The 24,918-nt window shown below is 39.9% G+C and overlaps 1 protein-coding gene across 5 annotated transcripts in view; it reads left to right on the forward strand.

The window, feature by feature from the left end:
- Window positions 1-24,918, forward strand: part of MTOR (mechanistic target of rapamycin kinase) — a 67,945-nt gene that overhangs the window by 28,705 nt on the left and 14,322 nt on the right. For all 5 annotated transcript variants that reach the window (XM_072883754.1, XM_072883756.1, XM_072883757.1 and 2 more), the window contains 10 exons: window positions 8,267-8,342; window positions 10,397-10,536; window positions 13,143-13,243; window positions 14,104-14,219; window positions 15,608-15,685; window positions 16,077-16,184; window positions 18,289-18,414; window positions 19,064-19,195; window positions 22,696-22,811; window positions 24,146-24,263. In XM_072883754.1, the coding sequence (XP_072739855.1) occupies window positions 8,267-8,342; window positions 10,397-10,536; window positions 13,143-13,243; window positions 14,104-14,219; window positions 15,608-15,685; window positions 16,077-16,184; window positions 18,289-18,414; window positions 19,064-19,195; window positions 22,696-22,811; window positions 24,146-24,263 (1,111 nt within the window). The remainder of the gene's footprint in view (window positions 1-8,266; window positions 8,343-10,396; window positions 10,537-13,142; window positions 13,244-14,103; window positions 14,220-15,607; window positions 15,686-16,076; window positions 16,185-18,288; window positions 18,415-19,063; window positions 19,196-22,695; window positions 22,812-24,145; window positions 24,264-24,918) is intronic.

Here is a 24,918-nt window from a genome sequence, read left to right on the forward strand (position 1 = left end):
TCCCAAAGTAGAACTGTTTCAGCAATGGTGCAGCCTTTTGCAAAAGGTCTGCAACTTTTGTTCTAAATCCTTACAGATAAGTTGTTTCTCCACAGGCCAGCTGCTCTGTAATTGCCCAACAGGTGGGTTCTTGCATCTTCCTGCTAAGTTTCTGATTGTGGTAACTGGCAGAGATAAGATGCAAAAGAAGGAGTAAATAGCTCATGTATCTGCTTCTGGGGTAAATGCCATTAAACCTTCTTGGTGTCCAAGAAAACAAAAGAAAGCTAATCTTGCTCCTTTAACACAAAGAAAATGAGGACAAACCCAACTGAGACATGCTATCCCATCTAGACTTCTTTTGCTGATCCAAAGTGGCTGCAGGATTTCTGCTTAATTAGAAAAGATTAGAGAAGCCTTGCTGATCTGACATCCACTTTTAGAGAAATAGGAAGCGCAGTTGCTCTTCCTCCTAGCTTTGTTACACTTGTTGCTAGAGGCTTTATTTCTGCCTCTGACTTGCACCACAGCTGGCTAATAGTTTTTCTGCAAAACAATAATGAGACACCCCACAGGGTGCAAAGACTTAGGAAGATGAAAGCATCAAAGCACTGAAGGGGTAGAATATGAATACAGATGTTTTGTAAACCTGAATTTTCTTAGAGGAGGAAGAGGGGATCTTTTGGAGGAGGTCAGAATTAGACACCTCCAAACAGGCAACGTCACGTTTCTGTCATGGACATTCCAGAAACCTTCCATAGCAAAATTGCTTTTTATACTTCAGACCAGAAAGTGCCACTGCACACGGATGAAAGCCTGACCTTTTTGTTCTGCCTCTAATCCTGTCTGAGCCCTCTTCCAGCTGGAGCTTCTGTCATTCCCAGGGGCAAATTCTTCTCAGGCTTCCTGTGATGAGAAACGTGTTTTTGTCGAAGTTGGAACAAAGAATAGAACAGGCCAGTCTCTGGCTTCTCCACCCCAAAAAGCCACCCTGCTAACACCCCCATTGTGTTACATAGGTCTTCGATCCATTCTGCTGCTGCTCTCACTCACTGTAACTCTTCTATCTGTGAAACTCAGACTGTACAAGACACACACTTACATCATGAGGGGCAGGTGTGGAAGAGGGGAGCCACTTGTAGGTCCATGCATTCCCTCTTGATACAAATTTTCAAAGGATCCAGGATTCAGCCAAACTGTCTGTTGCACACAGATGTTACGAAACAGTGCAGAAAGGCCTCCAAATCCCCTCTCTAAACTGGAGTATCTAATTGGAAATGAGACAGCCAGGGTTTTATTTTGGGTTTAGCCTCTGATTTGTGTATCCTAATGCAAGCCATCTTTCTTTTGCATACTTTGATTTACCCATTTTAAAAAGGAGATAATACTACTTTGTTTCCTCACTTTGTTCTGTGTAAGGGAGTGACAACAGACATATTATGCAGGAATGGAAAAGAGCACAGATCTTCCCATCTGTCATTACTTTTGAGGAAGCATTAAGAGAGATTTGGGCAGACAGATCTCTCTTGGCAGAGGCCTTAGTCTTAATGGAATTTGACTTCTTTATGAATATTTGAAAGATGAATCTTTCTCTGTTGCATGGAGAACTGAGTGTAGTCACTTAGGCAGCAACAGCTACTGATGCTAGTCATTGCCAGATTAGATCAGCTGTAGAAGTTGACAGTCTGTAGGAAACTGTCCCACTGTTATGTACTGGTGTACTTAAAACTTGAATTCAGAATCCTGTTATATTTTGGAAAGAGGCATAGTTTTAGGCATAGCTAGGGAGAAACTAGTTCTGTGATTACTGAGTGGGTCCTAGTCATATTTTTTTCTTTCCCCCAATAATGTTACAAAAATCAAGTATCATTTGGTCTGAAATACATCTCCCTAGTTTTCCTCCATTGTATTTTATACGTGGAAATATTCTGCTACATGGTAGCTAAAAAGATGAGATCCTAAAGTCAAGAACATGAGGCAAATCCTTTTTGACTTTGTTAACGATGTAGGTTTGAAGTGGTTGGGAGAATTTAGTCTAAATATGGTTGCAGTTAGTATGTACCCTGTGCTTATAGTGTTGGTTGATGTTACCAAATTCAAGTATATTAGTATTACTTGATTAGAACCAGATATCTCTTGTCCCTGGAGGGCCAGATTAAATCAGAGGTGGGTTTAAATGACTACCTTCTCTGGGAAGCTGTTCTGGCAGGTGTATATGAAGCTGAGTCAAGAAGAAAAGCTCAGTGCCCTGTGGCTATTTATTTGGTAGCCAGTCATTGCAAACCCTTAATGTGCATCCAGCAAATGCTTCGAATCTAGCATTCCTCGTGCTCACTGAGATGGCAAAGGCTCTCATCAGCTCTCTGCTGGCAGATTGCAGGAGTCCACACTTTGTCGAAGCTCTGTGAAATACTGCTTTCCCCTCCCAGGAAGTGTGAAACTGTTCACCTCTGGCTTTGGAGATGCTCGTAAATGTTCTAACATTCACTCTGCTATAGCTTTACAGTAATGACTAAATCCCTAGTAAAGTAAAATAAAATTGTTGTCTACTGCCAATAATTATTGTAAATCTCTGAAGTTATATAGGAACAGGTGGAAAAAGTGAGAGGGCCTAATGAGAAACAAAACACTGATACTTCCTACAATAATTTGTTTTTTGTTTTTTTTAATGTATCCTTCCTTTGCATAGCCAATACACAAAGACTCTGGCTCTGTTTCACCTTTTTCTGCTAAATATCTTCATTGGCAATTTTTCTTCTCTGTCTTCACTGAATCTGGTTAATAAAAAGAATAGGTGATAGAAAACCTTTTGCAGGCTGAGCAGCAGGGCTGGTTAAGAATTTTATTGTAACGGTTTTCACTGCTTTTCCTTTCAAAGCTCATGAATGTTTTTATTTAATTTGCAAGCATTTATATCCAGATTGGGAATTTGGCCGATTTTAATGCCTGTGAGCAATGTGGTGCGCCCTTGCTGTGAAAAGCTGAAGGGGCTGCTACTCTGGCCTGTAAGCAGTCAATCATCACAACTGTTTATTGAAAACAGCTCTTTGCTGATATTGGTTTCCCAAACATATTTGTTCCCAGCATGGGAATAATTTTTAGTGGCATGATGGAAATGCCTTGGTTTTTGGAGTTGTTTGGGGGGCAATTGGTTGTTTTCTGAGGTTTGTTGAATCAAGGACTCAGGGATGCCTGAACACAAATAAACTGTAGAATTGGGGAAACTGGCCAACAAAGCCAATTCCTTGTGCCAGAGGATTATCTGTTCCCCAAAGTATCCACAAAGTAGCAGTGCCTTCCACTTCTAATCCCAGAAGCAAGCTCTCAGCACTTCTTCAGAAGGAAAAACAGGCTGACTAGGTTGGTAAAATCTGTTACATAGAAGAGCTTTTTAAACAAACTTGGGGAGACTAAAAAAAAAAAAGAAGAGTTTGGCTTCTTGCCTAGACTTCGCACACAAGCTGCTTTATTGCAAAAATAAGGTTTCTCTACCAAATTTTGAGATGCTTCCTGGCAATAGGAAATGTGTGTGATCCCTCACAGGTAGGCTTGGGATCTTCTGAAAAGGCTCTGTTAAAAGAAAGCTTTTTCTTCCTATGGGAAGATAGGGAAGGGTCCAGTCTCTTACTTCTGAGTTCTTGAAAATTTAATATATTTTGAGTGACAGAGAATATTGTTAGAGAGCCTTGAAGATAATGGAAGACTGGAAAGCTCCCAGGACTGTATAAAAGAATATTTCTAGTAAACATTAAACATTTATGCCTGGGGTTTGTGGAGGAGAAAAGCTCATCATTTGAGTGCTCTTCCTGCTGAAGACAGAAAAGTTGTTTTTCATTCCCAGTTCATGTCTGGTTTCTGTTTAAATAGCCTTTATAATATACAAGCAATAGGAGTATATTTCTCTTTAATAGTGTCCTTTTTTGTGATTCTAGCTCAGCGTGCTACATTTTAGTCCTTTGAACATCTAAGACTTGCATTTTTGTTTGATATCTTAATAATCAAACAGTAGGTTTATGTAACTTTTCACTACTAATAAAATTCAAAGATATAAGATTTTTGTCCAAGATTTTTATATCGGGGAGTTTGCCAAGGGTAGTCACTTTTTCCAATTACTATGTCATTCCATCCCTACAAAATTTTTTTCACCAGAAGGCTTGTCACATTTTAATATCCCACTCATCATGATCAAGTGCTACAAATAGATTAGAGTTGGACAGGAGGATTGGATATTATCCTGGCTACAGTACAGATATTGATTAATAAACAGGGGGGAAAAATTATCTATACTCTTGGATTTAACTGTCTTCTCACAAAGCTTTCTGTGCCAGTCTCATTTCCTTATCCAGCTGCCCCTTACAGCTGCTGAGGATTGTGCACTCAGAATATAGGAATTAATGCTTTTGTTATTGTGAATGACATAAATTTTAATTCTGCTGTACTGCATTATGTAATGATGCAGTGAGTCCAGGTGAGCCAAACTCATACAATACTTCATTGATGAAAATCAGTTTTGCAACTAATTAATCCTCATTTTAAAGGAAAGTGTAAGGATCTTAATGTTGTTTTGTTGTTTCTTCTAATCACTTTGTTTATTGCATAAGATGTGAAATCAAATGGTGGGTATTAAACAGTGAAATTAGTACATTAGTTCAAACTATATCAATCTTGTTGATATGACTTAGGCAATCTTGTTATTTCTGTGGAATCCCATTTTAAGAGTCTACCTGCAAACATGAGGACAGCTCTGTCTTGAAATAGTTCCAGAAGATTTTATGTATGTACATGTGGTATTTAAAATACATAATTTTGAAATATTTTACTTGAGCATTAATACTGCAAGACTCTGCCAGTCCATACCAAGCAGCACAGCTGAATACCTAGGCCTTTACTGAAGATGACATGTGTAACCTGTGGCCTACCAAACCTATACCTAAAAACTTCCAAGTAAGGAGACACGGTAGTCATCTCTTATGGCCTGCTGCTGAGCCTTCAAGTAAAGTAGGTGGTGGGGTGGTTTTTTCTAGCTTCTAAACAAAAATGAACAGATGAAGATGTTCTGCCCTCAGTGCTCAGTGGATATGGAGAACAATTGATCTTCACCTTTAATATTAAACTTCATATTATCCTGAATTAGGAATGACTGCAAGGGACACCACCCAGTAAACAAAGACTTAAGTTACTGTGTGCTGAGTTAGCCAGCAGCATTGTTTCTATCTTGAGAGATGTTTTCCCACCTTCTTCTTTAATCCAGAAAGATTTTGTAGTTATCTTTTTCTAGATACAAGGGGAACTCTATCCCCCTGATTCTAATCCGGTGAACTGCCCTGATTTCCAGCTGCAACACTGACTAAAACTCCCTGGTAACTCTGCCTGGCTGGAATATTAGCCCTTCAGGGCCTCTTCTGTGTGCCTGGATGCTTTTCTGTAGTGTTGTTCATTCTGTCTGGTCTCCAGAATGATAACTAGAAAACAGCTCTGTAGTGCTTTAAGAGTGTTACAAAATTTAAGAAGATTCTGCCTGAGCACAGACCTCATCAGATCTGCAGGGAGAGGGGCAATGCCTTAATGGTAGGAAGGTGAAAGGGTAGGGAAGCACCAGAATGCCATGATTTCTAAACATGTATTTTGAATGTGTTAACAGGACTCCATGTGGAAAAGCTTTTCCAAGAGAAGTACAATCTGCAGGCCCACTCTCAGAGAATTTGTATGCAGAGAGTTGTGGGCCTGTTGAAAACATATTCCAGTCAGCTGTGGTAGCAGTGATTTTTCTGGGAACTGTCAATATACTTCCAACACTCAGAGCACACTGAATCCAGCAGATGAGAAAAAGCAGAAATCTGAGGTCTTTCAAAACAAACAAGAAAACCTCCAAAACACAAGATCAGAACTTAATCCACACACAACTGTTTTTCCTTTAGCTTGTAAAACTGAATAGCAAAACGATGCAGTGATTACCAGGGTTTTATTACTCTGAAGAAATAAGTCAGTGAATGTTCAGCCATATTAATAAAGCCCAGTTTGATGCATGAGTCTCGCTTTGGAGGGATTTTTGTACTCTTCCTGATAGTTGTATTTCTCTGTGTTTAGGTCCATTTCTGACAAAGCAGTGAATGTTGTTGCCCCCCCCGCCCCCCCCCCTTTTGTGTATACACTATTTTAATGTGGTACATCAAAACATGAAATAATTGACAGGAGATTTCACAGTCAGTGGCTTACCCACTGACTGTCCACAAAATTACCTGTCTTTACTCACTGTGTGGACTAAATCATTTGTTACAAGAGAGTAATTTATGATTAATAATGACAACACGGTATTATATCTACTGCTGTGTATTCTTTTAAATTAAAGTCTTTCTACTTCCCCTTCCCTTCTTTCCCTCCCTTTGCTTAAACCTAGCCATAGACAGCTCGAAACATTTAATTCTACTTTGGACAGCCAAAAAAGTACGAAACAAAAAAAGAGTGATTGAGTGCACCAGGGAGCATCAGCAAAAGAGCAGTGCTAATTGTTGAAGAATAAAAGATAATGGCCAATTTTGTCAGGAAGCGTTGACAAGAAAGATAAGTTGGAAGTAATTAAGTGTCTGACATGCTGGAAGTGATGTGTCTGCCAATGGCTCTTTAAATCATCAGGATATGAAATGTGACAGCCATTTATCACTTTTATGAGGCACTGCTGCCTAGCTTTCCTTTGGGAAGCGTAGAGGTAGTATGTTCTTTGACCATCTGGCTAAAAAGAGGCATGGATGTATTTCAGGTGCTTCCCATTTTTGGGTGCCCATTGTCTTGAACTGTGATTATGGTGCATTCTTAGCCTGACTAAATCTGATTTGAGCTCAAGCAATTCTGAGGTCCTATTTCCAAGAGTATTCTACTTGACCTTCCCAGATATCCAAAGTGTGTCTAGGAGCTTGGTTCTTCATTGTCAGGAAAGGAAGCTTCCACAGACAGGAGAAATACAGCACTCATTTGAAAATTTTCTGTCTTTTATCTGTTCAGAGTACTCCCTTTAATGCTATGGATTTCCTTGTCTCTTACTGATCAACAGGCCTCTCATGGGGGGAGAAAATACGCAATTATTCTGATGATAGCAGGCAAGAAAGGACGTTTCTGAAAGCTCCCTATATCTACAGCAGCATATCCAACAACCATTGAAAGTCGCTTTGCATTGCTCTCAGTTGACATGTTTTGTTTTATTAGGTTATGCTGTTTCCATTCCAAATGTTAACTAGTATTAATATTGAACTGTAGGGTGTGTTGTAGCATGCTTAGGTGTTGTGATACTGCTTTGAAAAACTTGCACTTCTTGTTCTCCAGCACCATTAGGGAAAGAGGAGAGCAGAGACTCTCCTCTGAATGAACCAGAGACTGTTCATAAATAAGCTTTATAAAATAGCAGGAGCTTCATAAAAAGTTTATTTCCTCATTAAATTGGGGTTTAGCAAAAGCACTGATCACCAAGCATCAGTCTGGAGACAGAGCCATTTCTGATAGTAAGATCAGGAAACCAACGTGAAATAGAAATTATTTAAGAGAATAACTGTACATCATGTTGCTGAACTGGAGAACCAGGCTCATGAGTAGCCTATTTGCTTGTGCTTCACAAAATTCAGCTGCTCTTGCAAAGCAAGGTGCCTCACTGGTACAGAATGAGGACTGGTTCTGATAACAGGAGTTTCTGACGTGTTCTCAAAAACCAGCAAAAGAAGAGCACCAATACTAGTTAGTACCAGTGCAGAGGCATTATATGAAACATGAGACTGAAAGTAGGGCTGCAAGCTTTTTGTGAAGTCAGCAGGTGTGTTCCTGGTGACATTTGTCAACTGTGCTAACGATGTAGATTTTTTCCTGGAGCATTAAAATCTCTACTCTGATTTTTAAAGGAGTTGGTGGTCTGTTTAAGAGAAAGGGGAAAAAAATCAGTACTGTAAAGCTCTTAATAAGTGCATTTCTCTGTTTGAGAAATGATGCCTTTCAAACTGTTGGCAACTATTATTCTCCCTATGCGGGCTGCTATTTAGAATTGATAATCATATACAATCACTATTTTGTGTAACAAGTCTTGAGAATATGCACAGAGAATATGTGTGCATCTGTTGTTTTGCAAATGTGTAGTCATTGTGTGTCTTATGTAGTCTAATCATTCACTTGAAAGTTTTAAAGAAAAAGCAGGGTGTTCCATTGGTATTTCTAAATCATAGAGCTTGGTATTATCAAGCAGAAGCTCATACCAGCCCCTAATAATGGCCAACTGTGTTAAATGGTCTTTCTCTTCCTACCTTTTCAGCATTAACAATAAACTGCAACAGCCAGAAGCAGCTGCTGGGGTACTGGAATATGCCATGAAGCACTTTGGGGAGCTGGTGAGTCCTGCTGGATAACTCTCTTCTTCATTTCTTATGTTTTTATGTTTTCTGTAGCGTTTTTTGTGGGTGGTGGTGGTGGTGTTTTGGTTTTTTTGTTTGTTTGTTTTGGTTTGTTTGGTTTTTTTCCAATCAATCACATTGAGGTTCTGTGCCCGCTTATAATATTGCCTCGTTCATACTGAAGGTGCTTTGCTGCCTATGGGAACGTATACTGCGTACTTAGCTGTATATTGCAAACACTGCATACAGGTAAAATAGCTGGGAAAGGATGCAAGAACTTGTGCAGGAACCTGATTTGGAGGAGAATTTAGCAGCTATCATTGACAGTAAATGCAGCTGTGGGAAACTTGCAACTTGACAAAATAAGTCATTTTATTTAGAAGAAGCTGGGAAGGGAGGGAGTAAGTTCCTGTTCTAAGCTTTAAATGCTTGAGGGTTTTTGAGAAACTGCATCAACACCTTCCAGGTAAGGATTTAATGGAAGTTGTGCATGTAGCCTCTCTCATCTGGGAGGCAAGTGAACCTGTCAGGGAGTTCACAGATATTATTTAGAATAGCAGATTAGCCAGTTCCTTACAATTTTGACTGCTCATAGAAATAAAATAACCCCATTCTTTATTTGTTCTGTGTCTTTCTCTGCGTGACTTACCTTTTTTTCTTTCTTTCTTTCTTTTCTATAAGCATTTAATTTGTGTTCAGGGACTAAAGCATCTGTGCTCTCCTGCCAATTCTAGTCTGTTAAAAAGATGATTTTGCAGTGATAATTTTTGCAGTGCCTTAGAGTGACTGGGAAAAGGAAGGCAGCCCTGGAAGCACAGTAGACTAGCCTCTTTCATTAGGAACCACTCTAAAGTGGGAACAGGTATAAGCACAAAATGGTGGAATTCCTCTGGTGTAGGATTATGTGTGGTTTTGACCTTGACTGGAAAAGAAGCCCTTTCTGGGAGAAGTACCGTCTTCAGCACATCTTTGCAGCTTCTTATGATTCCTTGGGTGGATTGAGCAAAGCTCTATGTTACCTAATTCTGACCTCACTCTTTAGCAGTAATGTAGTTCTAGCAGTAAATGTAGTTCAAAACACAGAGTTTGCCACAATAGGCGGTGAAAAGAAATTAAGAGGACCTGTGAGCTCTACTTTCAGGAACTTGAAATATTATGACTGAGCTGAGAAGTTAAAGGGCTAGTATATAACGTCCTGAATGGAACCTTTATATAAAAGGTTTATACTGGTTTATACTGGTATAATGGTTTATACTGACCCTGCCCACAGGGCTGGGAAAAGAACCAATTCTGTAGCCTATGTCAAGACATGAACTGCCAAGGACTGAGCAGATAAACATTGGCAGAGATAAGTATGGAAAAAATATTAATGCATTTTATTTCTTGAAAATTAGAAACAAAATCTAGAAACAAAGACTGAAGAAAAGTTTGTGCAGCTGATAAGGATCACTGCTTGGCTTACTTTTAAAGTCTTTGTTAAAAACCACAGCCTTTCCCTGTGAGGGCTATGATTAGACCCCAACATCATACTACCTGCTGTATTAAAAAATGGCCTAGAAGTAGCCAGATGCACAGTGTGCTTTTTGGGTTTGTTGGTTTTTTTTTTTTTTTCCCCAGTTAGTCACTCCATTCCTGAACACAGGACTGTTGTTCTTGTTTAAATGCAAGCATGTGCAACAATGGGAAGTGGAATATTTTATAGATTTACCCTTTTTCCTATTCTGCTCACTCCCCCATCTCCTAAAAGGAAAGCACTAGCTACTGAGCAAGTATTTCAGTGGCACTGAATAGTGGGATGATGTTGGATTGATCCCTCTGGTAAACCTGAATTCATTTCTGTGCAGGTTAAGCAATACCCAGGATTCCTGGTTTTGCACTAGCTCAAGGCTTTTCTCTGTATTGTAGAAGTCCATGAGGATATTTGGAATGAAAAAAGGGCTAAGTGACCACCATAGACACAGGTTTTTTTGGGAAAAGCTGCAGTAGTTAATATTGAATGGTGAATATTAATCCCACTGTTTATTCTGAATTTTTTTTTTTTCCCCCCATAGGAAATTCAAGCTACCTGGTATGAAAAACTTCATGAATGGGAAGATGCTCTGGTGGCCTATGACAAGAAGATGGACACAAACAAAGATGATCCTGAGCTGATGCTAGGACGGATGCGTTGCTTGGAAGCACTTGGTGAATGGTAAGAGGGGAATGCCTGAAGACTGAGGAAATGTTGCCTTTAAAAATGGTGCCTAACTCTTCTCTGGATGCTGTCATCCAGATGAATTTTTTTTGCCTGAATTTCTATTTACTCCTGCTTGCTTAATAGTTTGAGTATTTCCAGCGACTTCTCACTTTGTTCATTGAAGTCAGAATTGGTAATAACATCTCTAAGCCTTTTGGGATGGGCCATCTGATAAGTTAAGGTCTCCCTGAAAGAGAATCTGCAGTCTTATGGTCAAATCAACCCCATTTGTAACAGAGAAAGAAATTGTAAATAGAGGGGACCTCTCGCGAAACATTAACTGGGCAGCACTTGTCAAAAACAATCATAAAAGGAGCTTGCTGTGGCCCTCCTTTTTAAGCTCTGATTAAAACATGAGAGTTTTCTGTTTTTATTCATGGTCAGCCTGTGCCTATCCAGAATGCATGGTCTTTTGCACAACTGTTAGTGAAATTGTCTGCTTCCCAGTAGTCACCTGGGTGTAAGATTATGCCAAATAAATTACTCCCACTTTAAAACCCTTTTGCCCATCTTGTAGATGGCTGAGTTTTTCATTATTACTCTTTTTAGCATTCATTAAGCATTGTCTTTGTGGACATTTGGTATTTCAAACCCAGTGTTAAATGTGTGTTGTCAACATGTAACTGATTAGAGTCCATTTTTGTGAGAGGGTGAGCTGGTAGTGACTTATAGCTTGCTAGTTAACTAGGGGCTTCTGTTTTTCTCCCTGTTCACTTCAATTCAAAGAAGATAATTGGAGAAGGCATCCTGTGCACTGTAGCATGCAGTTCTACCCAGGGGCATATGTGATTTGGTCCAGGTTCCGCCTTGCTACTGAACTTTTCATGTCACTAGAGCTCTCTCCTGATGGGTCCTGACGTGAACCCATGGGATGGCACACAGTAAAGAGATTCCTCTTCAATAAAGTCATTTTACTGTTAGAGAAACCGAGCTGTTTGAGAAACCTGATTCTGACAGCATTTTTCTGCCCTTTTTGTTTCTCAATGAGGGTGAGGCATATTGGGCATGGCTTTTTCAGTGGGAAAGATAGATCCTCTTACTGAGCGTTTCTCAATCATCTTTTCTAGGAGTAGGCAGTTCCCACCAGGCATTTATGGAATTTCTCCCTCCTGCAGGACATGTATTTGTGTAAAGTGTCCTCTCTGAACCTCCTGCTTCTGCACATATCAGTGACAAATATATTACAAAAGGATGCTTTTCTTCTGTTGGAGCTAGATGTTGTGCATCTATTGGTAGTCTGTAGTGATGAGAGCAATCACAGTCTCACAAAGATCTGTGTGCTTGCTGTTGTGGAACTGCACTCCGTCTCTATGCATATGTTTTTTACAATTCAGAAGTGCCTTTGCAAAGTGCTGTCTGCTACCTTGCAACTGACTATAGAGACATCATCCTGAGACTGAGGATTCCGTGGTTTGGCTGCTGATATTCTTCAGTAGTGTTCAACTTGACTATTTGTAGTGCTGGAGTCTGGCAGAATATGACAGTTAATCCAGAACTGATACTACGCAGCATCATTATTTCAGTACTCTGTGCAGTGACGTACAGCCGAAATATTCTTAGCCATTTTTCTTCTGATGTAGTTATCTCTGCAAGAGTCATACTCCTTTATTAGCATCTGTGAGGTCCTGATTTACTGCTGTTGCTGGGTTTGGCTTGGTTTTGGTGTTTTGGGTTTTTTTTGTGCGTGTGTGTGTTTTTGGTGTGGTGGGGGGTTTTTTTGTTTGGGTTTTTTTTTTTTCTCCTGGGCCATTAAGCTGTCAGAATGACTGTCTTGCCTGTGGCAGCCCATTGGTTCTGTTTGACTAACTCGTCTTCCTTTTTGGGAGTAGAGAGGATGACAGTAGAGAAGGCAAGTTTGCCTCCCTCACAGTTGGCAGCTATTCCACTGCTACAGAGTATCCAGCCTGAGAAATTCTGGAACTGCAACACCCACAGTAATTGGTTTGATTAATGGAGCATTCACAGTTGATTTAAAAGAAATAATATAAAAAATCCTGATGCTTCCTCTCCACCGGAGATAAGATTCAGATCCCCTCTGAGATCTTGCCGTGACAAGTCTTCATACTAGGTTACAGCAGCATTGATTCTCTAGCCTCTGTCTTCAAACTTGATGATGTGTTTATCCAAAATGTTTGATAGCAGGAGGCATGCACAAGCTATTCAGATCATATGTTCCTTGTACTGACACTTGCAAAAAAATTTAACCATCCCTTTTTTGGTGGCAGTTTGGTTTTTTTCTTGGGAATGGGGGTTTTTTCCTGTATTTGTAGACTGGCGTTGACAGTTCAGTTCATAAAGTAGGCCTTACTTTATGCCTATGCAAACTTTTGTCTGGATTTGTGTTTTCAAAGCATAGTGTGCCTTTAAATTATTTTCTGATGATAGAGTATTTGTCATCAGACTAGCGGGTCTGAGTTGGACAGAGAAGAATTCTCTTCTCCACTCTATATAAAAAGAATGATGGGGCTGGTTGTTTTCTTATCTGTGGAAAGTAGTTGTTTAACAAGGCGGAATTCTTAGAAGAGGCTTTTCACTGATCAGAAATTGTGGATTCTTCTTAGGGGGCAGCTCCACCAGCAATGCTGTGAAAAGTGGACACAGGTCAATGATGAAACTCAAGCTAAGATGGCTAGGATGGCTGCTGCTGCTGCCTGGGGTCTAGGTAATGTATGCTTGTGTGGTAGTATATGACAATCCACAATGTGGAAGCACAGATGGTTTAAACTTACTTCAGAACGACAAAATATAAGAAACAGCAAAATCAAAGAACAAAATTATTTACGTTGGGATATGAAGTAAGTGTCATTCAACACTGCAGCCCTTTGGAAAACCTACATTTACATAAGGTCTCCCAGTGTGACCTCAAGTATCAAAGAGACTGCCTTATTGGTCTGAGCAGATATCAGTTGTTTAACTGGTCCCTTGTACTTAGTTTTACATTGAACATAGCTCAGACTTGAAATGAGATTAACGGAATTTCTTGGATTTGTGGCAGACTCTTATTTACAAAACAATATCTGTTGAGCGTTTTGGTAGGTTGTGTCTGCTGAGTAGACAATCTTAAGTGGAATACATCTATAAATGGTCCAAATATCGGTATCCTGATAGCCAGATATTTACTAGAAAAGCTTATAAATCACTTGCTGTCTGCCAGCCTTTGCTGAGAAAAAATCTTTTGCTTTGTGGGACACTAATTCATGCAAATGTTCTGGAAATGTCAGCATTTCAACTTTTTCATCACAAGGAATGCAAGAACCTTTTCCATGAGGATAACAATTTGCCTAGAAGTAAAATGCCTATGTTTTTCCTTGTCTATGACTCTTCTGTGTATGTATACATCCAGTTTCTGTATATAACACAGACTGTCCCTGCTAAAGACAAGCTGTTGGAGAGCTGACTTAAATGTAGAAGTACCACACAGCATTCAGGCCTAGTTGCTGATGTCTAAGTACTGTAGCATAGTTCTGTTCTTACCTTGCAGAGAAGGCTGTTGTATTACTGAGGATATCTGTGTCTCTGCAGGTCAGTGGGATAGCATGGAAGAATATACCTGCATGATCCCAAGGGACACCCATGATGGTGCTTTCTACAGGGCTGTACTGGCTCTTCATCAGGACCTTTTCTCACTGGCTCAGCAGGTAATTATCTTCCTTGTTGGCTTCCCAATACCTAGTTTAAGATGAACTAGGCTATACTGCTGCGTGGAGAGACATGCTGTTTTAAAGCAGTTGGCTATATATAAAGCAGTTGACTAATTGGGCAATTAATGATTGCCCAATAACCTTTTTTTCTGTTGATGTATTAGACTTTGGTAATTGAGCTTATCTTGTATTTCCAGAAACACAGCAGTGAATATATGTACAGGTAGTAGTGGTCCAGTGCTATAGAGTGTAAGAATGCCTTAGTCATTCTTAAGCTTCTTTACTTTTATGTCTGTTTTCTAGACAGACAGTGCACAAGGATTATCTCAGCAGAGGTTCCATTCTACAAGGCACAGCTTGATAAAAGGCATTCATGGCATAAGACACACAGAAGATTCTTCATGGGTGTTCTGTGCACTTCTGTCTGTTGCAGCTATTTCAGTGAAGTGCTCATATATATCATGTACCAGAATTTTTCCTCTAATTTTTCTGGTAGCAGTGATAAATCTTAAATCTTAGACTGAGATGAGAAATCAAGGCAGGGAATGAGTCTATTAAACAGAGCTATATTGGTATTCTTGTTTGTCACAGAGGAGATTTGCAGAGCGACTTTTTCCTTGCTGTAGATGTGAAGCATGTTGTTTACTTTCCAAGGAAGCTCAAGTACCATTTCTCAGAATTCTGTGCTGGCTTGCCAACTTAGATAAAGGAGTAACTCAGTCTGCTCTGTCAAAAACAATACATGGATTTTTGGGTGATGTGCACAGTAAAATTAGCCAGGCATTCAAAGGGGTAGAGTTTGTGATTAACCTTTAACATTTTGAACAGGAAAAACTATAGATGAGAGATTATATAATGACTGGAACCAGAGCAGGATTTGTTTCATGCTTGAAGAGCATGTCTTAGTTGGAGGAAGAGAAATGGAATTTGCTGTCCTGTGAAAGCCATAAAAACCTGTTGGGTTACGTAAAACAGTGAAAGCTATTTTCTATCATTGTATATTATCGAGGGACATTTCTCGAGGCTTTTTTGTAACCGACTCTCTCACACTAAAATGTGAACTTCTGTTTTCCTCTATAAATGTTATTAATGATGATCTCTACAATGACAGCAGGATTAGAAATACTGCAAACTTTGGTTTGGTAGAAAGACAAACTTCAGACTGTAGAGGTGATGAATGAATCCTCCTTGACTTCCCCTGTACCTGTCCCTGGACACTGTTTTCCTGTCAGTTCTTTCTATTGATAACATCCTTTCGTGGTTCTTGGTGGAGAATGGGAACAATGCCAGCTTTGTTCATGAGATGGAACAGATGAATAGAAGTTCCAACAGTTGACTCTAGATAAAACATACCACCTTTGCCCCAATATCTTGTTCTATTTCAGTGCATTGACAAAGCCAGAGATCTGCTAGATGCTGAGCTGACTGCCATGGCAGGAGAGAGCTACAGTCGAGCCTATGGGGTAAGTGTCTAACTCTCAGCCTTCATTCTCCTCATTGCTGCTTCAGACGGTCTCTAGAAGTTGCATAACATTTCTGAGTAGCGCTTGTATCAAACATAAGACCTGTGTAGGCCCACAAGCTAAATGGCTCGTCAGATAAGAAATACAACTTTGTAGGAGCAGCTTTGGGACAAATTAAACAGTGAAGTGAGCCGCCCACCCCCACCCCAAAGAAATAAGAATTGACATTTAGGAAGTTTGAATCAGCACATCATCTAGATACCAGTATATAGCAGTCGGTCCTTTACCTGTTGGGCAGCATATGTACTTCAGTATTTTGGCATCAAAATCTTTTCCTTAATTATAGATTTGTTCTGTAGTGATTGGGATGGAATGTGATTGTTTCCTTCAGGCTATGGTATCCTGCCAGATGCTGTCAGAGCTGGAAGAGGTTATCCAGTATAAACTTGTACCAGAACGCCGTGAGATCATCCGCCAGATCTGGTGGGAAAGACTGCAGGTACATCTATGTAAAGATCAAGGATGGAGATGCTGATGTGCTGGCATGAACAGCTTCCTTTCAAGTCAGTGTGATGGCTCAGCAAATCTTTCCATTTCTCTTTCTATCCCAACAGCATATATGCTTACATGGCTGCATACTGTCTGTCTCCTTTGCGTTTGTCCTGGTTGTTTGGGCTCTTTTTGGTTAATGTTCCTGAGGTGTCTACTGATGTGACACTTTAGTGGGGTGATTTAAGCCTTGAAATAGATGTGTACAGAATGGAGATGCTAGTAACATCTCCAAGGCTCCTTATCTGTGTTGGATCACACCTGGAAATACTGGTTTGGATAAGGCTAGCTTGAACTTTTTACCTGTCTGGCTGCATTTTAAGGAGAAGTGAATTCTCTCACAATGCTGGAAAACTGGACAGAGAATTCACATACTTGTAAAAGATTGTCCTGTTCCTTTTTGACCTCTTACAAGAACATTTCCAATTGATTGGTGGCACTTAGGGACATGGCTTAGTGGTGGACTTGGCAGTGTTAGGTTTATGGCTGGACTCGTTGATCTTAAAGGTCTTTTCCAACCTAAATGATTCTATGATTGTGTGATTAGCCTTGTCCTCTTAAAAGAGACCTTTAGCAATTCTGCTTTTCCTGTATTTAAAGAGAAGTTTGTGTCTTTCTTACTCTAAATGGCAAAAATCCAAAGCACCTCTGAAGATATAATTCAGCCAAATACTTTGAGACTATTTCCTTACAAGAGGCATCCCTACAGTGAAAGTGAACATCATCAGATGAAGTAGTACTTATATACAGGAATACTGTTTAAAGAGGTGATTCCTGCAAGGGTAGGGGTGGAGGGAAAGCATAATTAGGGTAAAATGCTCTCATTATGCCAAATTTTGATACACTGCCTGGAGGAAGAATTTCTCCCTATGCAGAGTTCTTCACTGTGACTGCTACATCTGCCTCCTTATGAAAGGCTGTTGCTGCTGCATATTTTTTAGCTGTTTGGGAAACTGTGACAAAGCTTTTAGTCTCCCATCTGCATTCCTGTCTGGAAAGGCTCAGGAGCATTCCACTGGGGTGGAGAAACTGAGAGTGACAGGAAGTGTCATGTCTGAATACAACTGTTTGTAGTCCTGAAAGCAGTACATACAGTTCTTGCACATTTTATAGCTGCTTTTTAATAATTTAAAAATGCCTATTGGATGAGGTTTATTTGGGTGTTGGGGAACAAGCTTTGCCTAACTTCCCAGCCCTCAATTTTGGGGAAAAAGAAAAAGGGAAAGAAATAGATGCTTTGGTGCTAAGGTGCTTGCTGCCATTGGAATTCTTTTGTTTACCTCAAAACTAAGTCTTATGTCATCTCTGGATCAATACGAACTTCAGAGCATCACTGTTACCCTGAAATACTTGGCCATGACAGCAAGCGCCATGTATTTGGTTGTTACTGTCCCTTCCACAATTCTACTTCTCTGTAGCATCCTTGAACGTTTGAAATACAGGCTCATCCTGCTCTGACTGACAATGTTGTTGTGCCTTTCCCTTCAGACAGACAAGAACCAGACAATGCTTGCACAAGCAGCATAGCAGTTGGAACTGCAGTTTCTGGCAGAATATCAGTTCAGTCATGCCAGCCTCTAAAAGCAACACATGCAAGGAGAAGAAAAAGGGCAAGAACAAAAATATCTTTCCAACCATTTGGTTTTGTACCATCTCCATATTGAGATTTGTCACTGCTTAAACCAAAAATAGGCTTTAAAACTAGGTTGAGAAGGGTTATGAAACTCTTGACTCGTTTCAGAATTGCACAAAGAGCTTTCCTGATTTTTGGATGCATTTCTGCTTTAGAAGCTTTTCTCCTTTTTCCATTAGAGGATATCGTTAGACTGCAAACACTGAGCTGGCTGCAGAGAATAAGAGTCAAGGACTTAACCCTCTTCACACATTGCAGTGTTAAAGAAATAGCCAGTTAGTTTGTAATGTCGGCCTGCTATGACTTATGGGTACTGAAGTCTCTCCATCTTGGGAAAAGTCCCTTCAGATTCTTAATTAAGGCTCTGTGGAGTAGATTGGAGATAAAACACTAACAAGTTCTCACTTCCTTTCTCTCTCAGGGCTGTCAACGAATTGTGGAAGACTGGCAAAGAATATTGATGGTCCGATCTCTTGTTGTGAATCCTCATGAGGACATGAGAACTTGGCTCAAGTATGCCAGCTTGTGTGGCAAGAGTGGGAGACTGGTGAGCATTATCAAGCTCTATCCTTTACATCAGGTTTTTAGACAATTGACTTTGTCATGCTGCTTCAACCTTGAGCATTTCCAAATGCTTTCATTGCCCAAGTGGGATGGATTCTCCTCTGAGGAGGAGACTCGTCAGAAATTGTTGAAATGCTAAAATTGTAACCAGCGTAGAGTTCATGCTTGTAGGCACGGTTATTTTTGTGGGACTTGTATTATGCCTCAGAGCCAATTTTTTGTTGCATGCTATACCTGAAAGTTCTTATGCAGCACTGGTAATTATTAATAATAGCTCACTTTGCTAAAGCACACTCTGTCAAATCTAGAATGTGATGTTGTTATCGTTGAACATTACAGTCCTATTTCAACATTCACCACAAGATTTATTACCAAAAATAATTGAAACGGAGACTTCACACTCTCTACTGGCTTCTGAAATGAGAATCTAACGCTCTGATCCCAATGAAGACATATGGTTTATCACGTGGTATTCTTATGAGTCCAGGGAGTGGTAAAAAGGCTGCTATGTCCATGTTTTATCTGGAGGGTCGGAGGTATTTTTTAGTGGCGGGCAGTTCTGCAGTCAATATGAAATGGAGGTAAGAATGAGCTTGTTTTAACCTGCTTTTTCTCTTTGCAACTTTCTCCAGGCTTTGGCCCATAAGACACTTGTCCTGCTCTTGGGAGTAGATCCATCTCGACAGCTGGATCACCCACTGCCAACAGTACATCCCCAAGTGACTTATGCATACATGAAACACATGTGGAAGAGCGCCCGTAAGGTACAAAAGAACATAGTACTCTGCATTTCATTGCTCAGGTTTCATGCGGTGGCATTCATGTTAGCTCTTCATAATCCCCACAGAACAAAGTCAAGGCTGAAGGTTTTATTTTTGCTCAGCTAAAAAAGAGTAACTAATCCCTTTCCTTATTGTTATTCAGAAGATAAGCTTTTGAAATTTTCTTTTAAAACTCTGTAGTGACAGAGAAGGCCTGGCCCTAATTTTATTTCCTACGTGGAAAGATTATTTTTGCTAAACCAGTATCAGGTACCCAAGGGATGCAGCCAAGATTAATGGTCAATAGTAGCTCTTCTGTCCTCACCAGGATTTTACTGTGTAGGCTTGGTACTTGACTTTTCGCCCACTGTTCCGATTGCCAGGTCTCCACACTGTACCTATGGTCAGGGTTACATGCTGAAAGAGTAAGGTTTTTTTATTACCAGTTTTAGAAAAATATCCTGAACAGTTTGTACTTAGTTGCTGAGCAGAACTGACTTTTATTAAGGACATTATTGAAAATTTCTAACTGAAAGACAGCTGAAAAGTACATAGGGTTTTGTCATGGGAACAATTTGGCTCCAAAGAGCCTAGGGTGAATGTTTTTGACATTGCAACACAGGGAGAATTTACATAATCAAATCCAATAAGCTCCAGACTGGATAACTTATCTTTTTTTAATATACATTAAAGCCTCCATTTATTCTCATATTCTGCCACATCTTTTTTATTTTTCCTGTCTTTGAGATTGCCAGCACTGAAGCAGAGCCATTGCGGTGGGAACATTGCCATGACCTAACTATTTTTTATTTGAATTTAAAAAACAGAAGGAGCTGCTGATGAAGCCCTGTTCTATTGGCTTTGTAAAACAGTGTAATGGTCTCTTACTTTCTTCAGTAAATGACCTGAGAAGTATATGGGTCTTCTCTGCCTGCCTCTTCAAAAGTGGACTTTTCTGTGTTAGACCTGTGATAAAGAAATAGACAGACAAGGTGCAGGAAGCTGATGCAGTTGTAGAAAGAAGAATGAAAGAAGGCACAAAGATTAAGGGGATGGGGGAAGAGAATGTATCTAAAATAAACTGATGCAAGAATATGTGGAGCCCATGAAGACAGGAAAAAAAAGATTAGAAAAGCAGCAAAGATGAGAAGGAGGAACAGATGTGGTTAGAATCACCTCCTCTTGCTCGTTGAATGATTTATTATTTAAATACAGTACGTAAGCTCTGTGCTTAGGGTTTTGGTTTTTTTCTTCTTCTTTCTAACACATTAAAACTGGGTGTTGTTTACAGTGCTGAGGGAGAAATACTTTACCCAAGGTAGCACTAATCCTAGACCTGCATGCAAGTCTCAGCCCTTTCTCTGAGCACTCTTCTGCTGGAAGGGCTGACGCAATGATTCAGTCCTTTGTGGCACTTGGAAAGTAGATGCTTATTTTTTAAATTCATGATTAAAGGTGCAGCTCTGTGGCTATGTTAGGGTACAGTAGAGTTTGCAGTCTGGAGTGAGACTTAAGTGTTTGTTTATACCAAACACTGAAAGTGTTTAGGGAATTCTCCTGGTACCAGGAGCATTACATGGTTGGGTGTATCCTTATGTCCTGTTTGAGTGACTATCATTAACTAAATAATACATAGTTATACCTATGTAGACCAGAGTTTTATATAACTGTGTGTGTTCACTTAATTTGGTATCCTAAGTAATAAGCAACTAAGGTAGGCTGGTATGGTAGGAGATGACCATTTTCTCTAGCTGAGGAGTTCAAGGTTGCTTGGTTGACCTAAAATGTTTTCCTTACCGCTGTTTTGGCACTTGCCAGATCCAGCAGGAAAAAAACTGGCATCTGGATGGAAACCAGCCACGTAATACTTGCAGAGCTGCACAACAATCTTTTCTTAAACAACAGATAAAAACATGGATAAGTAAACCCTATTGCATTTCTTCTGACAAGGACCTTTGGCAGCAGCTGCACTCTACAGACATATGCCATAACAAGGCTGCATACAAACTTAGGAATTCAGTTGTTACAGAAAACATTGCTTTCAGACTTAAGTGCTCTGCCTGTCAGTTTATGGTGATCAGTTTTCAATATTAATGGCAACTGAAGAGCAGATTGTTGGGTGTGTCTAGATATGAGAGGGGCACATAACTGTTCAGCAATATCTTTTTGCCTATTTTTGACAAGTGTCTGGTATAACAGCATAACTATTTATAAGGTTGTTATTTCCCTCCCGCCCCCTTCTGACCAAGTATCTAGGTTACAAGCTGTGGAATGCCCCCTGTTAATCTTAATAGTATGATACTTTCTTTTATTTTACCTTGGGCTAATACTCTTTTTCCTGACAATTGACTTGTGCACGCTGACATTTGAATGGGATAGATGAGGCATTTTAGCTCAGGTGATTCTTGTCTCACTCTGAAGTAGCTAATTCCTGTAGATGGAACAGAAGTAAATTGGAGTCTTAATAGCATATTCTGCAGTTTCTGACCTGAAATGACCTTGCAGATTGCAAGAGCTTTACTCTAATTGTTTCCAGTGAAGCGTGCATAATTTTTTCTTAAATCTTTAATTTCAGGTTTTCTTACCCCATAATTCTTTCCAAGGAATTTCAAAAAGAGTCTTCCCTCAAAATTGGTTGTGCAAGTTGCTTTAGCACTACTGCCTTACGTAATCTGCTGGCAAAGGAGCAATGTACATTTGTACTTCTTAAACAACCTTAGAAGAAATCTAGACTTTAGTTTGTTGAAACAACTCAAAGTTTACATCCCATGGTGTGTACTGCAAGTCTAGCCAAAGTTGAGGGATTAGGAGGGAATATCAGGAAGCTGCAAATTTTCCTTCAGGCGTTATTTTCTCAAATTGTTTTGTTGTTTGTTTTTTTTTTTTTTAGGCCATAGCATATTATAGACAGGCTTCTCTGGATTTGTGAATCTGTCTATTATGATAGTGACCTGGTCAGATACAGTTTGTAAGCTATGAACATTTGTTTGATCGTTGGAATTGCTGGACTGTCTTCGATGTGCATGCTTAATTGCAAATGAGACATCTCTATATCATTACTAGAATCTCACTCTGCATGAGCAGTAGCAGGACATTCTCTGCTGCTGAAGTTTTCTTCTTGTACAGGTGACCTTGTCGCTTTGCCAGAGTTGAGTTCTTGCACATCAAAGCACAATGTTAGCTTATGTTATGGTCGGTGATGCTTTTGACTCTATGTATGACATGAAGGTGTGCTTAGCATTGGAAGGATGCAGGTATTTGTGTAGCAATTCAGTGGCCAGACTTCTGAGACATCAAGAATCTCTAACCTCTTCATTTATTTGGTACTGTGTATGTAGAGTATAAACTGATTTTTAGAGGGATGTAAATGGCTAAAAAGCTTTGAAAGAAAACAAAACTGTATTTTTTGCTTTCAGTGAAAATTTATTTCCACATTGTCTTCCTGTCTTGTGAAGTTGTATTTAACCCCTGTGGTCCTCACTGCAACCATCATCCAATTACAGATTGATGCGTTCCAGCACATGCAGCACTTTGTGCAGACAATGCAGCAGCAGGCACAGCACGCTATTGCAACTGAGGACCAGCAGCACAAGCAGGAACTCCACAAGCTCATGGCACGGTCAGCACCTGGTCCTTGGACACCCTTTTAGACATGTAGTGAAACTGATGTCTTTCCTGAGGTTGCAGGGTCCATGCAGATGACACATTTCAGACAAGGCCCATGCTTTGATTAAAAGGAACAGGGGATTTTCATTTAGCTGGTAGAGACCCATTTGGTATTACATTCTTACCTATCATATAATTTTCAGTAAATGTTATTGTGACACATCAGCGTAAACAAGCTTGTGTTTGTCGCTGGCGGCTGGTTGTATTTTTCCAGCACTGTGGCTCACTGGCAGAGGGCAGAGCTCTCAGTATGGCTATTTTTTTGGTTTTCAGGAGCTCCAGTCAGTAGGAAAGAAACACTTCCCATGTGCTTGGCAGCGTGTGCCCTTAATACAACAGCAGTGCTTTGAGCAATAGGTGCCCAGCATGTGATGGTCTCTTAAAATATTGTTGCATTAAAAACACGTCTTATAATCTCCATTTTCCTCTATGGATCTGGAGGTGCCAGATCTGTTGTTTCCAATTTAAAGAAAAAAATGCGTAGTGCTTACTACTGAAGGTTTGCCTTTTTTTTTTTTTTTTTTTAAAAAGGAGGCATGTACTTAATTTGCTTTTATGAGAATGGGAACTTGATAACAGCATCGTCTTATATTTTTCAGAGTGACTATCATGGAAGGCAAATTAGTAATGAGTTGCACACCGTATTTTTTTTGCACAATGCTTTCTGGAAAACTCAAAATATGGAAAGGACAGCTGTGTAACTGTGGTATTTAAAGCCTGCTGAGGGAGCAAAGTATTAAGCTTTGCACAAATGTTCACAGCCCCACCCTGCTGCAGTAAAAATATGTTGTTTTTCCTTTCCTCAGGGAGGGGATGACTTAACGGGGTTCTGGCTTGGGGGAAGAGCAGTTGCTCCGTGTTTCCACTGTTTGTCTGTCACAGTGTTCTCTCCAGAAGGCTAGTTCGTATGTTGATAAGTATGGCTAGCCAGCACATATGCTGTGTGCATTTTATCAATACTGATTAATTCTTTTGATGCTACTGTTAGCTACTTCTTACATTTATTTTATAACTGATGTAAATGAGGAACAAAGTTTGACCCTCGCCTTTCCCCCTGAAAGTTAAACCATTAACTAGTTAACTCCAGACTACATCCTCCACAATCAGGATGTAGGCGTTTTGAACCTTACATGATGACATGTACGCTCCCAGTCTGCAGAATAGGCTTAATGAGTGGGTTTACCACTTGAAATGTCTTTCAGACTTCAGATAAGAAGTCTGGCTCTTAATCCAGCAGGCTTTGTTTTCATTCTAGGTTCTGAGTCAATAATTCCTTTGCTTAACCAGGTGTTTCCTGAAACTGGGTGAGTGGCAGCTGAACCTGCAAGGCATCAATGAGAGTACCATCCCCAAAGTCTTGCAATACTACAGCGCTGCAACAGAGCACGATCGCAACTGGTACAAGGTCAGTAAGGAAAAGGTTCCAGGCACCATCGCAGAGAGATCAGTAAATTTGATCACATCCCATACTACAGGAAAGGAAGGTGCTCATAGGAAGATCTCCCATAACTATCTGCCTTGTTACTGCGAGTAGGATTAAAAGAACAGAGAAAGCAGCCCAAAGCAACCATGAGATTCTTGTTTAGAATTTTATCTGGCTGGTAAAAGTAGGCCACAATTCAGTTTCTATTCTTGCTTTTGGGACTTTCTTTCCTGTCAGTTAACAGTGAAGGAGAAAGGATAATCTAAATGGGAAAAACTTAACTTGTTCTCACTCAGTATACTTGAACTGGGAAAGTAGCTTTGTTGCTAATTCGCAAAAGAGCCTTTGATTTCAGGGTTGTGACATTTCAATTAATATCTGGTGCCAAATATTCTCTGTGGCAGCCATCTCCTGCATTTCTTCCCGTTACACCTCTCCTAGTCCTAACGTATTAATCTTCATTTTAAGCTTTGAAAAATTAAGGTGTATGTGAATGGAATGTGATTTAATTTTTGCTACAGAGCTCCTTTGCCGTAATATCCAACAGGGAGCTCCTGGCCAAGAACTCACCATGATGTTATTTAAGATAATAAGGCAGTTAAAGCTACAGGTGATTAGAGAAAGCAAAGCATTGTGT

Source organism: Ciconia boyciana, chromosome 19 (genome assembly GCF_034638445.1).
Source record: "Ciconia boyciana chromosome 19, ASM3463844v1, whole genome shotgun sequence".
Classification (NCBI taxonomy): Eukaryota; Metazoa; Chordata; class Aves; order Ciconiiformes; family Ciconiidae; genus Ciconia; species Ciconia boyciana.